Here is a 13885-nt window from a genome sequence, read left to right on the forward strand (position 1 = left end):
GGACCGCAGGCTGCCTGGTGGATTTGGCTCCTCAGGGAAGCTCGAGGCAGTTCCCTTTATGTTTCATCACAGATCCCGCTCACAAAATGCGCTCCGCAAAGAATCCCAAACAGAAAAGAGAATTCTGTAGTGTTCGGAACAGCCTTGGTGTTCCTGCTTTGAGATTGTGGCACTAGAGCTTTTATATGGAATATTGTTTTAAACTACTAATAACAGCATCCTATGAGTGACTGTTAATGACTATGACTATTATAGATCCCAAACTGCAGAGGTGACAGATGCAACTGAAGTCTGCATTCAAGTTTGGCTTTTTATGAACTTGCATTTTATTTTTTTTATATTAGATTTGTTTCTTTTAATTGCATGAAACACATTGCTTTCTGCTCCAGCCACTAAACCAATTTGCTAGCAAAACATACACAACTGTCTTATCACCGCTACATTTTGTGAAGTTATTGCTTAAATCAGAACAGAATTCCCCTGTGCAGGAGTCAAATTAGCAGCCAGAGAGAATTTCAGTGGAATAAATCAGATGGCTATTGGGGAATTCCAAGTGTATTTTTATATATATGCAATAAAATGTTACTGAAAAACCCTGGAAGGACAGACAGCCTTAACTGAAAACCCCAGCAGTCTGGTTAGGAAGGAATTAGGAAACATTTGAAAATTGGAGCAAGTGATCTGGTAATAGTAGTTACAAAATAAAAACTAGGATTTGTGGGGAGTCAAAGGAATTGCAGACAGGGAAGACAGCAAGGCATTTGTACAGTTTGGGGTGCAAATATTTTTTGAACCTAGCTGAAACAGTATTTCTAAGAATGGGTGAAAGTGGTAGAACTTGTTTCAGTGTTTAAAGGGCAGAAAAGTTAAGAACCACTACTAATTAAAAAAAAAAAATAATGCCTGTACATATGGCATTGATTATTTCACAATATTTTTAATATTAAAAATAATAATTAGTACTACCATGACATGAGTGGCTTAAAGCTTGTCCAAAACCAGATGTTTTCAGGTCATTATACCACAGTGAAAATGTAGCTCCTGGAGAAGCTGAGAAATTCTCAGGACCATTAATTCTTGACCATAACTTTGGAATACTGAAGGTTCCAGTGATTTGGAACTAACCCAAACTTTAAGTACCTGATGGTTTGTCAACGTGGCATCTTTACGACACAAAATAGTGGGATGGTCCATGCAATTAAAACAATTTGGTATCAGTGTATCAAAACAGATGATGTCAACATAATTTTTGATGATTATTTGTATCATTGTAGTAGATTTCTTGGAGGGTTTCTTGCCCAAGACATTAGGGAAATTGAAAATCAGTATAGCATCTATATGCTACATCAGATTGATAGCAGTCAGGTCTCCAAATAGAAATGGTTACTAAGGAGATATTTTTTTTTTAGGTGAGTCCTCACTTAGAGCCAGGGAGGTGTTCTTCGAGTCCATACTCTCTAATATGTTCTAATATGTTGCGTGTCTGACTGGTGACCACATGTTCAGAACTTTTGGAGGAGGCTTAGAGAACGGCCATCAGAAAAGATCGTCCCAGTTACCGCAAAGTGGTTAGAGGCTCCTACTTGTTTTTGTAACGTTGACTAAGCAAGTCTTTGATTATTTTTTTTGTTTTGTTTTGTTTTAATTATTTTGTTTAACTCAAACCAGACTAGGACTGGGCATGGCATCTCTCTCGAGTTATATTCATAGGGCTGCATCAAAAACCTTGTTGTAGGTTATTCTGTGCCTTCAGTTACTACCTGGATCAAACCACTGCTTTTTAATGGCTTCTGCCATTATAGCAGAATATAATAGTGTCTGCTGACTGCTGCTCAGCTGGAAGTGGGAGTGTAAGTGTGTTAGTACTTGCTCGCCTCGGCTGTATTCCCCATTTTGGGGATAGGAGATAATGTAGTTGTGAAGCAGTTCCTCAGTCTGTTTCAGTTTTGCCTCTAAAACTTTAATGGCCAGAGAAAAAGCTCGCTCCTTTTGCCTTTGTAAATATAAACGAGCAGTGTCCCTTCTTTATGCCTGCAGTAATAATTTTTTTTTTTTTTTTTTTTTTTTTTTTTACCTAAGGATCTCAAAGAACAAGTCAAAAACCTGTAAATATTTTTATCTTCATTACGGATGAGGAAACAGAGCCCCTCGCCAGAAATCATCATTAAAGCTGGAAACAGGACCCCTGATTTATAGCCTCATGTTCCAACAGCAACTTGGCACAGTTTTCCTTGCACTTTAGTTAATGTATTTTGAAGTTACTACAGTAAGAAGAATGTCTTCACGCCTTGATGCGTGTCAGGGCTAATGTTAAAATCTGTGTGTGTCCTTATTATTTAAGATGCTCCTGGTCATGTCGCATCCCCCAGCTCTACTGAGCCAGGCTGGTGATTTTGGGGGCAGGAGGGTTGAAGCAGGAAAATGCTATCAAGGGAGCTGGGAGGTGGAGGAAAAAATAAAGCCGAATCCCAATGTAGTGACTGCATTCTGGTTATATGTTTTAATGCATTCCACATATTGAGAGATCAGTATCATTTTAGTGACGGATTTCTCCCACGCTGTTCCCACATATCCCTTGCTTTCTCGTTGGGATTAAGTGCTCAGCCTCTAGGCGTGATGGTGAGATCTGGTTGGGGAATTTTGCTGGCCTGCCTTCACGGCCAGCAGAGAGCAAAATTGGGTTTTCTTTGGTGTAAATCTTTATCTCTTTTTAATCGAATTTAGAAATGTGACTATGAACACAGAGAGATAGTCTGTCACATCAGTGTCACATTAAAGGCATCACATTTCTGGAATTTGCAATATAAAAAGTACTGCAATAAAAAAAAAAATACTGGAAAAGTAAAATATCCAAATACGCTTGGAAAAAAAAAAATCATGGATATGATACAATGGGAGTCTTTTGTCAATTGAACAACACTTACAAATGCGTTATAGCACAAAGCAGCTTAGTGCGGGGAGATGCCGTACAACAGGATGCAACTTGTTTTTATGAAAGCATTTCTTTTTTTTTTTTTCCTCCCCAGTATATAACGTAGCAAAAATACTGCAGTAACATTTTTCTCCTTGAGTGCCGAAGCACAGTGTCTGTATTGCTGAATCCAAGTGAAGTGCTTGCAACTTCACCTGCCTTGGAAGAGAGAAATGCATTGTCTGCTTGCTTTAAGACCAATTTGGTATCGCTGAAATACATCCTCAGCACTCATTAATGCGTATTGACACGTATCTCAGGGTCTGAGAGAGCGGTTAGTGGCTGGCTGTGAAGTATGGTGCCAAATGTGGCAGAAGCACTGCCTTCGACATAATAAGGGGGGGAAAAGAAATAATTCAGGACCTCTCCCTGCTGCAGATTATATAATGTCCTCAGTTAATCACAAAATATCTCAATTATTCCATTAACCATCTATAAAAAGGAGATAAAATGACTTATCCTAACAAGGCTTTGCAAAGGTGTGTGTGTGTATATATATATTATTATTTTTTTCCCAAATAGTGTGGTGTTTTCGGACATCAGTGTAGTGGGGACTATTGGAATTAGATACACATTCACGGATCCACATTCATGGATCCTATTTGTGGTTTTGAATTTCAACTGTGTGTCATTGATTTAATGAGCACGGAAAATATGTGTATAGCTGTACCTCATTACTGCACATTGTGTGCTCAAGAAAAAATGCTAAATATGAAACGAGAGGTTGTGCTTTGTTCGGGGAAAAGAAGTTCTTGCGGCTCGCTGCTTTATAATTGAGTTTAGGTATAACTGCTCATTCTTAAACATTACTCTATAGGAACGCGCCAAAAAAAAATAATAATCAACTAACACCAGTGATGTGATGTGCCCCGCAGGATGGGAAGCCGGTGTAGCCCTTACTTCCAGCTGGTCCAGCATCAGGCTCCGAGCATGAGCACTGGCATCAGTGGGGGTCTGTGGTCTGCTGGGGGGAGCAGCTTGTGCCCCACCATCCCAGGCAAGCGGTCGAAAGCCAAAAAAGACCAAGAGGTGTCCTGTCCTGTCCCCATGGATGGGGACATCACGGCTGTGAGCACATGGGGTGTCCCCAGGGCTCCAGGCTGGGGCTGCTTTGCGTCTTTATCAGTGATCAGACAATTTCCAGTCAGATACTGGATTCACTGCCTGAGCACTAGTTGGGTACCGCTTCCCTAAGCTCGCAGAAAGACCCGAGTTCCTCACAAGGTCTGTTGTGTCACTGATGAATATTTTTGTAGGGTTTACTCAGAACATGTTTTGTGATTTTTTTATTTTATTTTTTTAAATTAAAAATTATTTTATTTTCTTTCACCTTCCAAGTGGAGACTGTACTGCCTTCACTGTAACTGCTGCTGCAGAGGTTTGCAGTCTGTGGTCTCACGGACTTTTAAGTCAATTAATTTTTTTTAACATGTAACACCATCCCGTTGGTCAAGGGGTGGATGTCGGCTCTGAGAGGAACCTGGATGTCCCCCCAGAGGAGAGGGTGGTGCCTTTGGAGTCTCCTTGGTTCCTTGCAAGGTTACATCCCAGTTACTGAGCTCTGGTTTTTGAGCACCTCAGTCTTTCGGCAGGTGGTACCCAGCCAGAGGTGGTGGGATGCCAACTGCCATGGTCTGATAGCACGTCCAGCCTCCTCGCTAGCGTTTCCTACCGTGAAAGCTGTGGTTTTGCTTTGTGATGTTTAACCAAAACCTTTTGGTTATTCCATCCAGACACTTCTGATAGCAAACCTGATGCCAGCTTTTGCCTCGAGCTTTCCCTGGGCTGTGTTCAGTACCAGCTGCCAGCCCTGATGCCCAATGGCACAGCTGCTGCCTCCCAGGATGCTCAGCCCTGGCTAGGGACTTGCCTAGAATAATGTCCCAGGTCTGATCTGCATGGATTTCAAACCCACAGCTCTTTTCCTCCTCTTTAGTTTTGGAAAAGAATAAAGATATTTGCTTTTCTCCTTCCTGTAGCAATTCTTTTCTTCAACTCTTGATGCAGCTTTAAGCTGCTGACTTTGGCCAGACTCAACTGGGAATCAGGCAGCAAAACATTGAGTCACAGCTGGCACATCTGGTTTCTGTTTGCTTTTGAGCTGTGTTTCTAGATGGCAGAGGGATGCAGAGGTGTTATCACCTTTCCAGCGAGCAGCTACATCGTTAAGGGAGTTCAGGAAAGTTCGAATAGGAGCTGAGGCTTCTGTTTTGTGAGTCATGAATGGAGCAAGAGATGGAAAAGGCGAAGAGCAGGGAATGGCAGTGCTGTGGCAGAGAACAGGACCCAGGCAGCGGGCATTTCCCTGCGGAGCGGTGAGCGGCAGCCAGCCCGGGGCAGTGCCAGGCATGCTGGAGGGGAAAGGAGCCGTCCGGACCCTGAGAAAATGTTGGGAAAAGGAGCTAAGCAGGAGACGATGATTTTAAACATCAGCTTCAGCAGGGATGAAAGCAGAGCTATGTTACAAGCATGTGTAGGGGGGGTGTTTTCTCATATGAAATACAAAAGTAATTTGAAATATTGACTAGTTAAAAATTTAGACTGAAGCATTATTGACAATTCCGGTTAACAGATCCCCAAACAAGAATAATAATAATAACATTATTATTATTATTATCAACAACAACAACAACAATAATAAAGCTCACCTACCTTTGCGTGTCTGCTGTCGCCTGCCATTCCTGTCTAACGATTTGGGACTGGGTTTGGTGTTGGATGGTGACTTTCCCTTTCCAGTGTTCAGCAGTTTCTCACGTTGGCACCGTCTCAGTCTAACCTTGGCCTCAGTCTAGCTGTCTGCCTGCATGCCTTAACGCTAACAGTTTTGCTTTCTTTGGGATGTTCACTCAATTGCATCCCTCAGGAACATCCAAAATCTTGCCAGGGGAAAAAAATAATAAATACAAGAGAGAGGAAAAATCCCAGATAAAATACTGTTGTGTTTCATTTTGGTTGAAGGATGGGCTTGCTGTAATCTATGCTAGTTATGAGCTGATCTTCAGGCTGTTGGCAGAGTTATAGTGAGAACATTATTTTCATTGCAGGAGTGGAGGCAATAGTGATGTCTCATTAATGTTGTTTCTGTCCCCAGTACAACAAAAACGTATTTCACGTCACTGTAAAATGTGGATGAGCTGTCCTGCTTTTTTACAAGTACAGAGGAGCAATACCTATTGAGCTACTTGTGTGTGGTTTAGGATTGTGCAGCTTTGTCTAATACCTAGCCTATACCAGCTTCAGAATTCCATTTATTCTGGATGAATTTGAAGAACCATCTCAGCCAAACATATCCCTATAAAGCCTATGGTTTCATTATCAATTGTCTCCTTTTTCTAACTTCAAATTTCATCATCATTAATGTAATTTTCCTTATATTTTTATTGCTGCCTGTCTTACTGCTGCTCACATCTTGCAGCCTGACTAGGATTGTGATTTTAATCAGACAACCTCTCCGTGGTTTCAGACCTAAGTGCTTCTGCAGGGAAGGAGACGCTTCTGTGTCGAGATCTGGATGCTGCTCACAGGTTTTATTTTACTTTCTGGGTTTGCATATCTGTTTCCATCTTTGGACAACTGACTTCAAAAGAAGAATCTAAACAAACCAAGCAAAACTAAACAAGCAAACAAAAAACCCCTTTGGTTTTCTGCCAGTTAGCTATGGCGTATTTATATGCGTATATCAAGGTAGTATGTGTGCTTTGATTATTGAAAGAGACACCAAGAAATTCACAAGTGTCACTGTGATCAGCTAAGGTGTCTTCACAGATTGAAGCCGCCGAGTTGTGTGGGGCAACTCCTGCATCCGTTGCTCTTGCCGATGGCTGGGATTTGCGCATCCATCTGGTTCCAGTAGGCACTGGAAAGATGCTGTTGTTGGAAAACCATACCGAATGCATGCAGCTAGTTACAGTTTCTTTCTACTTCTACAGCAGAAGCAGTCTTAATTACTTGGAGATGATCCTGGGAGATATCGTAGCTGTTAATTTGGTGGGAATATTCATTTATATTGCGTAATTTTTTGATGTTTGTGTCAGGAAACAAGGAGTAATGTTTAATGGCTGCAGTCCAGCCCATTTGTGTCAACATCTGTGATAAGAAAATGAAGTTGCTTTCCAGGGAAGGAGCAGAGGGGAAGGAGCAGGCCATTAAAAAGCAAACAAACCCAACTGGTTTCCTTGGCCTGTTTGCTGGAATTTCAGGCAGGGTGAGTGGCATTTGGGTCTGGGATGTCCCCGGTCAGTGGTGGCGCACCCAGGGCAGTCGGAGGCAGAGGTTTAGCTCACCCTGAGCTCGGCTCAGCTGCCCACGGATGGGCATCCAGGTCTGTCCGGAACAGCCCCCGGCACGCGGGGTGTCCTTCAGTCAAGGAAAGGAGAATCTGGGGCACTAGTCTTTTTACATATTCCTTCTCAATTCAGATTTTTCTAAATTATTCTGTTCTGCGTTTCCTGTGGTTTCCCATGTTTCCTTGAAGCTCTCCTTGGCTTGCCTCACCTACTGTATTTATGAACTCCCCTCTTGCAACTCCGGAATAGTTTCATTAATCCAGTACCACTCTTAACCTTATGTATATCTATCTTTTCTTGCCATGGTTGTGCCTTTTCCTGTGGCTTTCCAAGACCTGACTTTAATACCAGGCTATAAAAAGCCCTTTCTCGCTTTCCCAAAAGCTGCTATTTTTCTGCCTTCAAATTGCTCCCTTAGGTTCAACCTGTAAGCAGCTCGAAGACTGCCATTTGATACACTTTTTATACATCTGTACAATGATTTTTCTGCTTTTCCCATCAGTAAGAATCTGTGAAAGCCCCGGTCTCATGGGTCCGTTATTGATCAGTCGTTTTATATTCCCCATTCCCGACAAAAAAAAAATGTTTTATTCCATTACATTGTTTTTTGGGGTTTTTTGTTTTTTTTTTTTTTAAGGGATGACAACTGTCTCTTTTGCTCTCATAGATCCAGGTTTGCACAAGCAGCAGTTTTTCCTGCAGCGACCGTCGAACGTGGTGGCCATGGAAGGGAAGGATGCTGTTCTGGAGTGCTGCGTTTCTGGGTACCCCCCTCCCACCTTCATGTGGCTGCGAGGAGATGAAGTGCTCCCCATCAGGTATCTCAGCCCTTTGGGGGTCGTGTGGGTAACGCCATATTTCCTTGAGCAAAGCAAAGGGAAACCACTGAGTAACGTTTTAAGGGCAGTGGAGTGGGCTTGGGGGGGATGAGATTATCCTCTTAAATGATAGTGGTGCTGGATGCGTCTTCTAACCTGCTGCTGTAACTCATCTCCGCACCAAATCTGAGGGTGGAATTTGATCATAAATGTCACCTGGCTGGTGTTTAAAATGGAAGTGTAAAGCTATTATCAGCAAAGATGATGTCTGAGAATTACTTAACGGCATAATTTACTGGGTGTATTTTTCTAGATGGAGAAGAGCGCCTCTAACACACTGCTGACTTGTGTTATCCCTGTTTCAGGTCCAAAAAGTATTCGTTACTGGCTGGGAGTAACCTCCTCATATCCAACGTGACTGACGACGATTCTGGGACGTACACGTGCGTAGTCACCTACAAAAACGAAAACAGCAGCGGCTCCGCAGAGCTGTCGGTGATGGGTGAGTATCCGGCATGCGCCCACTTTGTTTTTCCAACAACGTTTGCAGTTAGTCCCTTCTCCAGAATGCCTGACTTTTCAAGATTCCCATAAATGCAAACTGTGGGAGTCCCTTCGCTGCTTTGATTCTGGTTCTTATGTAGTTGCACCCATGGAAACCCAAGTCCTGTGAATCTTTGAATGCTTCCCACCATGCCCAGTAGCCTTGCTGTTACCGAGCATCTTTTGCTATCAGATGCTAAATGCTTTCTGTACGTGGTCCTTTCCCTTTATTTCTCTTCTGAAGCCTTATTTTTAGCATTCCAGTGGATGTCCCTGTTCATGATATCAAGCACAGTGAGCTGAAAATTAGATTGGTAGCTGGTTTTGTGGGTTTTGTTCTGGTTTTGTTGGTTTGTTTTTTTTTTTTGTGGTGGTGTTTTGTGGTTTTGTTTTGATTTTTTTTAGCACCCTGAACAGTCAATATGGTAAGAGAAGAAAATCAATGTATCTTCTCATCAAATTAACAAAAGTCCAAGTTAAATTCCTGGAGCTCCTGTCTCAGCAGTGATTCTCTGAGGGTTCCCACTGTTAAATCTTCTGAAAGCGCCCCCCTAACAGAACCTGCTTTCCCCCACGCTTCTTCCTCATGGCAAATATTAATGGAATCCAAAAAGTGTTTTAATCTAATTGCTGCCTTTCTTTCTTTTTTCTTTATTTAAACCATTGAACAATAGCAGGGTACATTAGTGTTATTCAGTCATATCTAAGGAACAACACCGTTAATACTTAGTCAAACAATAACGTGTTTCAATGTGTTGTTCATTTTGCATTCTGGCTTTAAAGCTTATGCATGAAAAGTACTTTCATTAGTGAATAAAGCCTTAATTTGGATTATAGGATATTCACCGCTTGTATAACAATATCCTTTTATCAAGCCATAATAAAATGGAATAATTACTGGTGATGGAGGGTTCAGTTCTATTTCTTTAGTTACATTAAAGTCATACATTGTTTCACTGGTTAAAAACAAAACCGTGGCTTTATGATTGTGGAAGTTCATGTATTATGGAATTGGTTTTATTATAAGGAATCAAATCCTGTAAAGGCAGGTGAGAGTTTGGGCAGTATGCTTTTTTTACCTCACTGAAATATGTGGATTTCAACTCTAGCGTGCAGCAGGTTGGCTGCAAAATAGAAATAAATGTCACAGGTTTTTTTCCCCAGCAACAGATTGCAGGATCTATTGGTAAGAGCAACTGTGGCTTGGAGGATTGTGGCAGAGATTATTGCATAGATCATTTCTGACCGTGCAGTTCCTGTGAAAATTAATAAGAGTTTTGCATCCAAGTCGTTTATGGACCTTTTAAAAAATTTATCCCTGTCTGCATTCTGTCGGCGCTGCATCTAGCTTTGGCTTTATCACGCCCTCTGCTCTAAGTGTCATGTCGAAGTTAAAGGTACATGAATTTTCATCCCCATTGAGAGCTGCTTGCTGGCAAGATGACCCAAGTGTTAAGATGAGTATAAGATGATGAAAATCTCCAAGAGGAGACGACAGAGTGCCAGGACAGTCCTAAGCATGAAGCTAAACCGACTCGAAGATGGAAGCTGCCACCATTGCTGGCCCCTTGCAGTCTCAAGGGGAAACCAAAACTGCATTGCCGTGGCACGATGCGACTGTATTCCCCTTGTGGGAGGGTGAAAGATTTCTTGGGTGAAGTTTCTGTCCACGTATGGAATTCACAAATACAGAACAAATGCGGGGGGGGGGGGGTGGGGGGGGGGTGGGGGGGTGGGGGTGGGGGGCGCGGGAAAAGAGTTTTAAGTTTGTAAGTTAGGCACAATATTCATGTCCATTTCTTATTTTCACGTGTGCATCACTCATTTGTGACGCTTACCTGAAAAAGAGACATGGTGTTCATGTATATTTATATTAATAATGGAAAATGTTCCAAGGAAATGACATGACTAAGCTGGAGGGATGATGACAGCAGTCCCCTGATACCTGTCTTTCCAGAACGATGTACCAGGGTTAGGAACTTGCTCGGAATGGGTTTGGTTGTTGAATCCATCCTTGCCAGTTGGAAGCCCTCAAATGCACAGAAGTTTCTCGTGTAATTGTAATATCTCATAAACAGACTACTTAATTGTTAGGATTATTTTCTTCTTCGACTAGATACAGATGCAGATATTTCTGTGTGTTTCCTTAAGAGTTCGTGTGCTTGTTTATTTAACAAAGTGTAAATTGCCCATCTGTGTTGCCTTGTAAGACTTACATTAATATTTTTCTTAATGTTGGTGTACCCTGTTAATGTATCTATAGTGCAAAGGGGGATAAATGAAGCGTTTGCAGTCAGAGTGCAAAAGAATTTTAACAGTCCAATAATTATCTCCTCTGAAGCCTGAGCAGACAACATCAGATCAAAGTTACTTACATCACATGGTAACAAGAAGCTTTTGATCTTTTAAATAATGAGGCTATTTGCAAGAAACAGAGTGCCTTTCACAATGGAGTTCCTGTGAGTTCTTCTAAAGAGCTAAAAATAGCTGCTTCTGCATTGGACATAGGTCTGAAATTGCAAGAGGTGACCAGATTTGCAAGAAGAGAGAATATATTTTGCAACGTTTAAATTTTGTATCGTGGCCTTTCGGCAATATTTTCACCCCATCTCCCCGCGTGATGAAAATGAAGAGGTGCAGTGCAGTGTACCTGGTTACTATATAAATCATCTATGTGCTCAGGAGCTTGAGAGCTTAGTGTTTCAACAAATGTTTGAAGATGATGGAACGTGTTAACCAGTGTCAACTACAATTATTTTCTAAATATTGTCTAGCTTTCAGAAGTGTATTTTGGGCTTGCTCCCTTTTGGCTTCTGTGGGTTTTTATATAGCTTTTCTGTTTCGTGCGGTGTTAAATGAAACTGAAAACTTGCTTAGCTGTTTTGGCATAGGATCACCCCTGCCCCAACTCCCTGAATGTTCTGAAAGTGACGTAAATCCAGAAAAAAGTTTTCCGTACCCTGTTACCTGCTTGTGGGAGCTCACTCCCATTGCAGCCCGGATAAATGCCTGGGGTTTCGGGTTCTGGGAAGGATCTAATTGTAGAAAACCAGCTTTCTGTAGGTGATCGTAACTGAGTTGATCGATTTGGTGATAGATTGTCATGCGTTATTTATTTTTCTTCCTGCTTAATATTTGGGTTGTCCCTTAATTGCAGCGAAGAGCAAATTAGAATTGTACTGATACTACAGGCAAGAGCATCGCGTCTTCCAAGAGCTGAGTTTTGTCCAATGTTATTTGCATAATACTGCATATATTCAGAATTAAAGTATCAATGCTTTTTAATTGGGCAGCTGTTCTTAAATGGATCAAGACTGAGCTCATTTCCACCCACCCCTTAAAATGTCCTTTAAGGAAGAACAGAGAAAGTAACAGTTTTCCATTAGCATTGGGTCAGGAATGCTGGTTTTGAGATACTTTTAGGTAACTGCCTAATAGTAAGAATAAGCAGTAGCAAAAAGCAAAAAACCCCAAACAAACAAACAACAACAAAAAACCCCCCACAACCCTGAATCTGGAAGACAGTGTTTGCAGAAAAACACTGCTGCTAATTTTTACCAAGCATCTGTATGTATAAGCTCCAAATGGCTCGACTGCAATTTGGAAGCATTTTTTTCCTATGCAAATGCCTTTTCCTAGGGAGTTTTTCATCCAAAGCAATTTTAGTACTAGTTTTGGTTGCCATTGCAGATGAAAAGCTACATTAAAGGTAAGGCCACGTGAGGAGCGATGATAAGCACCGCGCATCTGTCAAATCAGTTTTACTTCTGACTCCGCCGCATCAATTCCTGTAGCAAAATGTTGGTTTTTTTCAGAGATCAAGGTCAGGGAAAGTGCTGAGGAAAGCAGGGGCAGATCACGTTGTGGTGTGTGAATCGCTAAGGTAGCGAGTAGGATTAAGAGGGAAGCCTGCATCACCATAACGTGGCGTGCCACGGCAGTGAGAGCGTGACAAATGAGATGCCTTCGCGCGCGCCACCAGAGCTGCTCTCCCACAAATGCCGCAGGCCTGAAAGATTTACAAAAGGACTTACCCTCTGCCGCTGGTGTTAAACCCAGTGACGTACCCTGGTGGTAGATGATCACTGAAAAATAATTTCCAGAATAGGGAGGATTACCCGCTGATAGAAACCTGTGGAGAAGCAGGCAGGTGTCGGCAGTGGATGGACGCAGTCTTGGTGAGCCCAAGAAACATTGAGTAACCTCTGTGGATCTGTCTCTGTCATCCCACACTGTGGGGAAGTTAATTTTACTCATGTCTTGCTATCTCGTTGAAGAAAGCAAGCCCAGAAGAGGCAATTTAATTATCCTCTGCTCCGAGTTTCGAGTTCCTTATGGAACAGGGCATATCTATATGGGAGCTGACGGGGCAGAGCAGCACTGTAATCCATGATAAATCTTGGGATGGTTTGAGGCAAAAATGAGACAAATAAACATGAACCCCGATCTCTCCCCAAAGCAAAGGCTGCCTCTCTCCCATTCGTTTTGCTGATGAATTTTGATAGTGAAAAGTGCTTCCATGCAAACGGCAACGTTGATACCATCCATTATATTTCTTGTAGGTATAACTTTGAGTCTGTGCCGTGGCAATGTAGGTGTCCCATCCCTACAGCTCCTCTCTCAAGTCAAGCAGTGTCCAATGTGTTGTTCCGACTCCCCTTTCCCAGAAGGCTGATGGAGCTTGTGGTACCTATTTCTCATTGAGACAAAAGAGGAAAATGAGCGGCACGGTCACCTGGAAATATGGAAGCCAGATATTGAGACCAGGCTTTGAGAAGAAGCTTTTTTTCAGGGTATTGATGTGGGGCAGGCAGCCCAGCCTCTGTTGGCAGTGCTGGGTTTACCTGCTGGAATGGAACCAGGCTTTTGGAGATGAAGGTGATGGACTAATGGGTCAATAGCTCCTTCTGTGCTCACATCCCTTTATTTAGAGAATTGCAAAAATGTGTTACCTAATCAATAGCGTTCAGTGCAGTGGTGGTTGGTTGTGTTGTTTTTTTGTTTGGGTTTTTTTTTGTTTTTTTGTTTTTGGTTGGTTGGTTGGTTTTTTTTATCCAGGAAAAATATCTTTGGAGAGTGTATCAACTGAATTTTATGCAAATGAAGCTGAAATGTTTCCTTTTGAAACCGCTGCGTTGCTGACGGAGAGTGTGGTGTGCGTGCACGGCCCTGAATGCAAGTAGTGACAGCAAAATGATGTCACGGGGGTACCCTGTAGCCCATGTCAAAAGTATTTCCTTGAAGGATTTTTTTTTTCTCTCTCTTAA

The 13885-nt window shown here is 42.1% G+C and overlaps 1 protein-coding gene across 1 annotated transcript in view; it reads left to right on the forward strand.

Annotated features, from left to right (window-relative positions):
• The window catches only part of LOC121080759 (netrin receptor DCC-like), a 253382-nt gene that overhangs the window by 55436 nt on the left and 184061 nt on the right, over nt 1-13885 (forward strand). Inside the window, exons 3-4 of the mRNA XM_040578882.1 lie at nt 7925-8075; nt 8441-8577. Of these exons, the coding sequence (XP_040434816.1) occupies nt 7925-8075; nt 8441-8577 (288 nt within the window). The remainder of the gene's footprint in view (nt 1-7924; nt 8076-8440; nt 8578-13885) is intronic.

This window comes from Falco naumanni, chromosome Z (genome assembly GCF_017639655.2).
Source record: "Falco naumanni isolate bFalNau1 chromosome Z, bFalNau1.pat, whole genome shotgun sequence".
In the NCBI taxonomy this organism is placed as follows: domain Eukaryota; kingdom Metazoa; phylum Chordata; class Aves; order Falconiformes; family Falconidae; genus Falco; species Falco naumanni.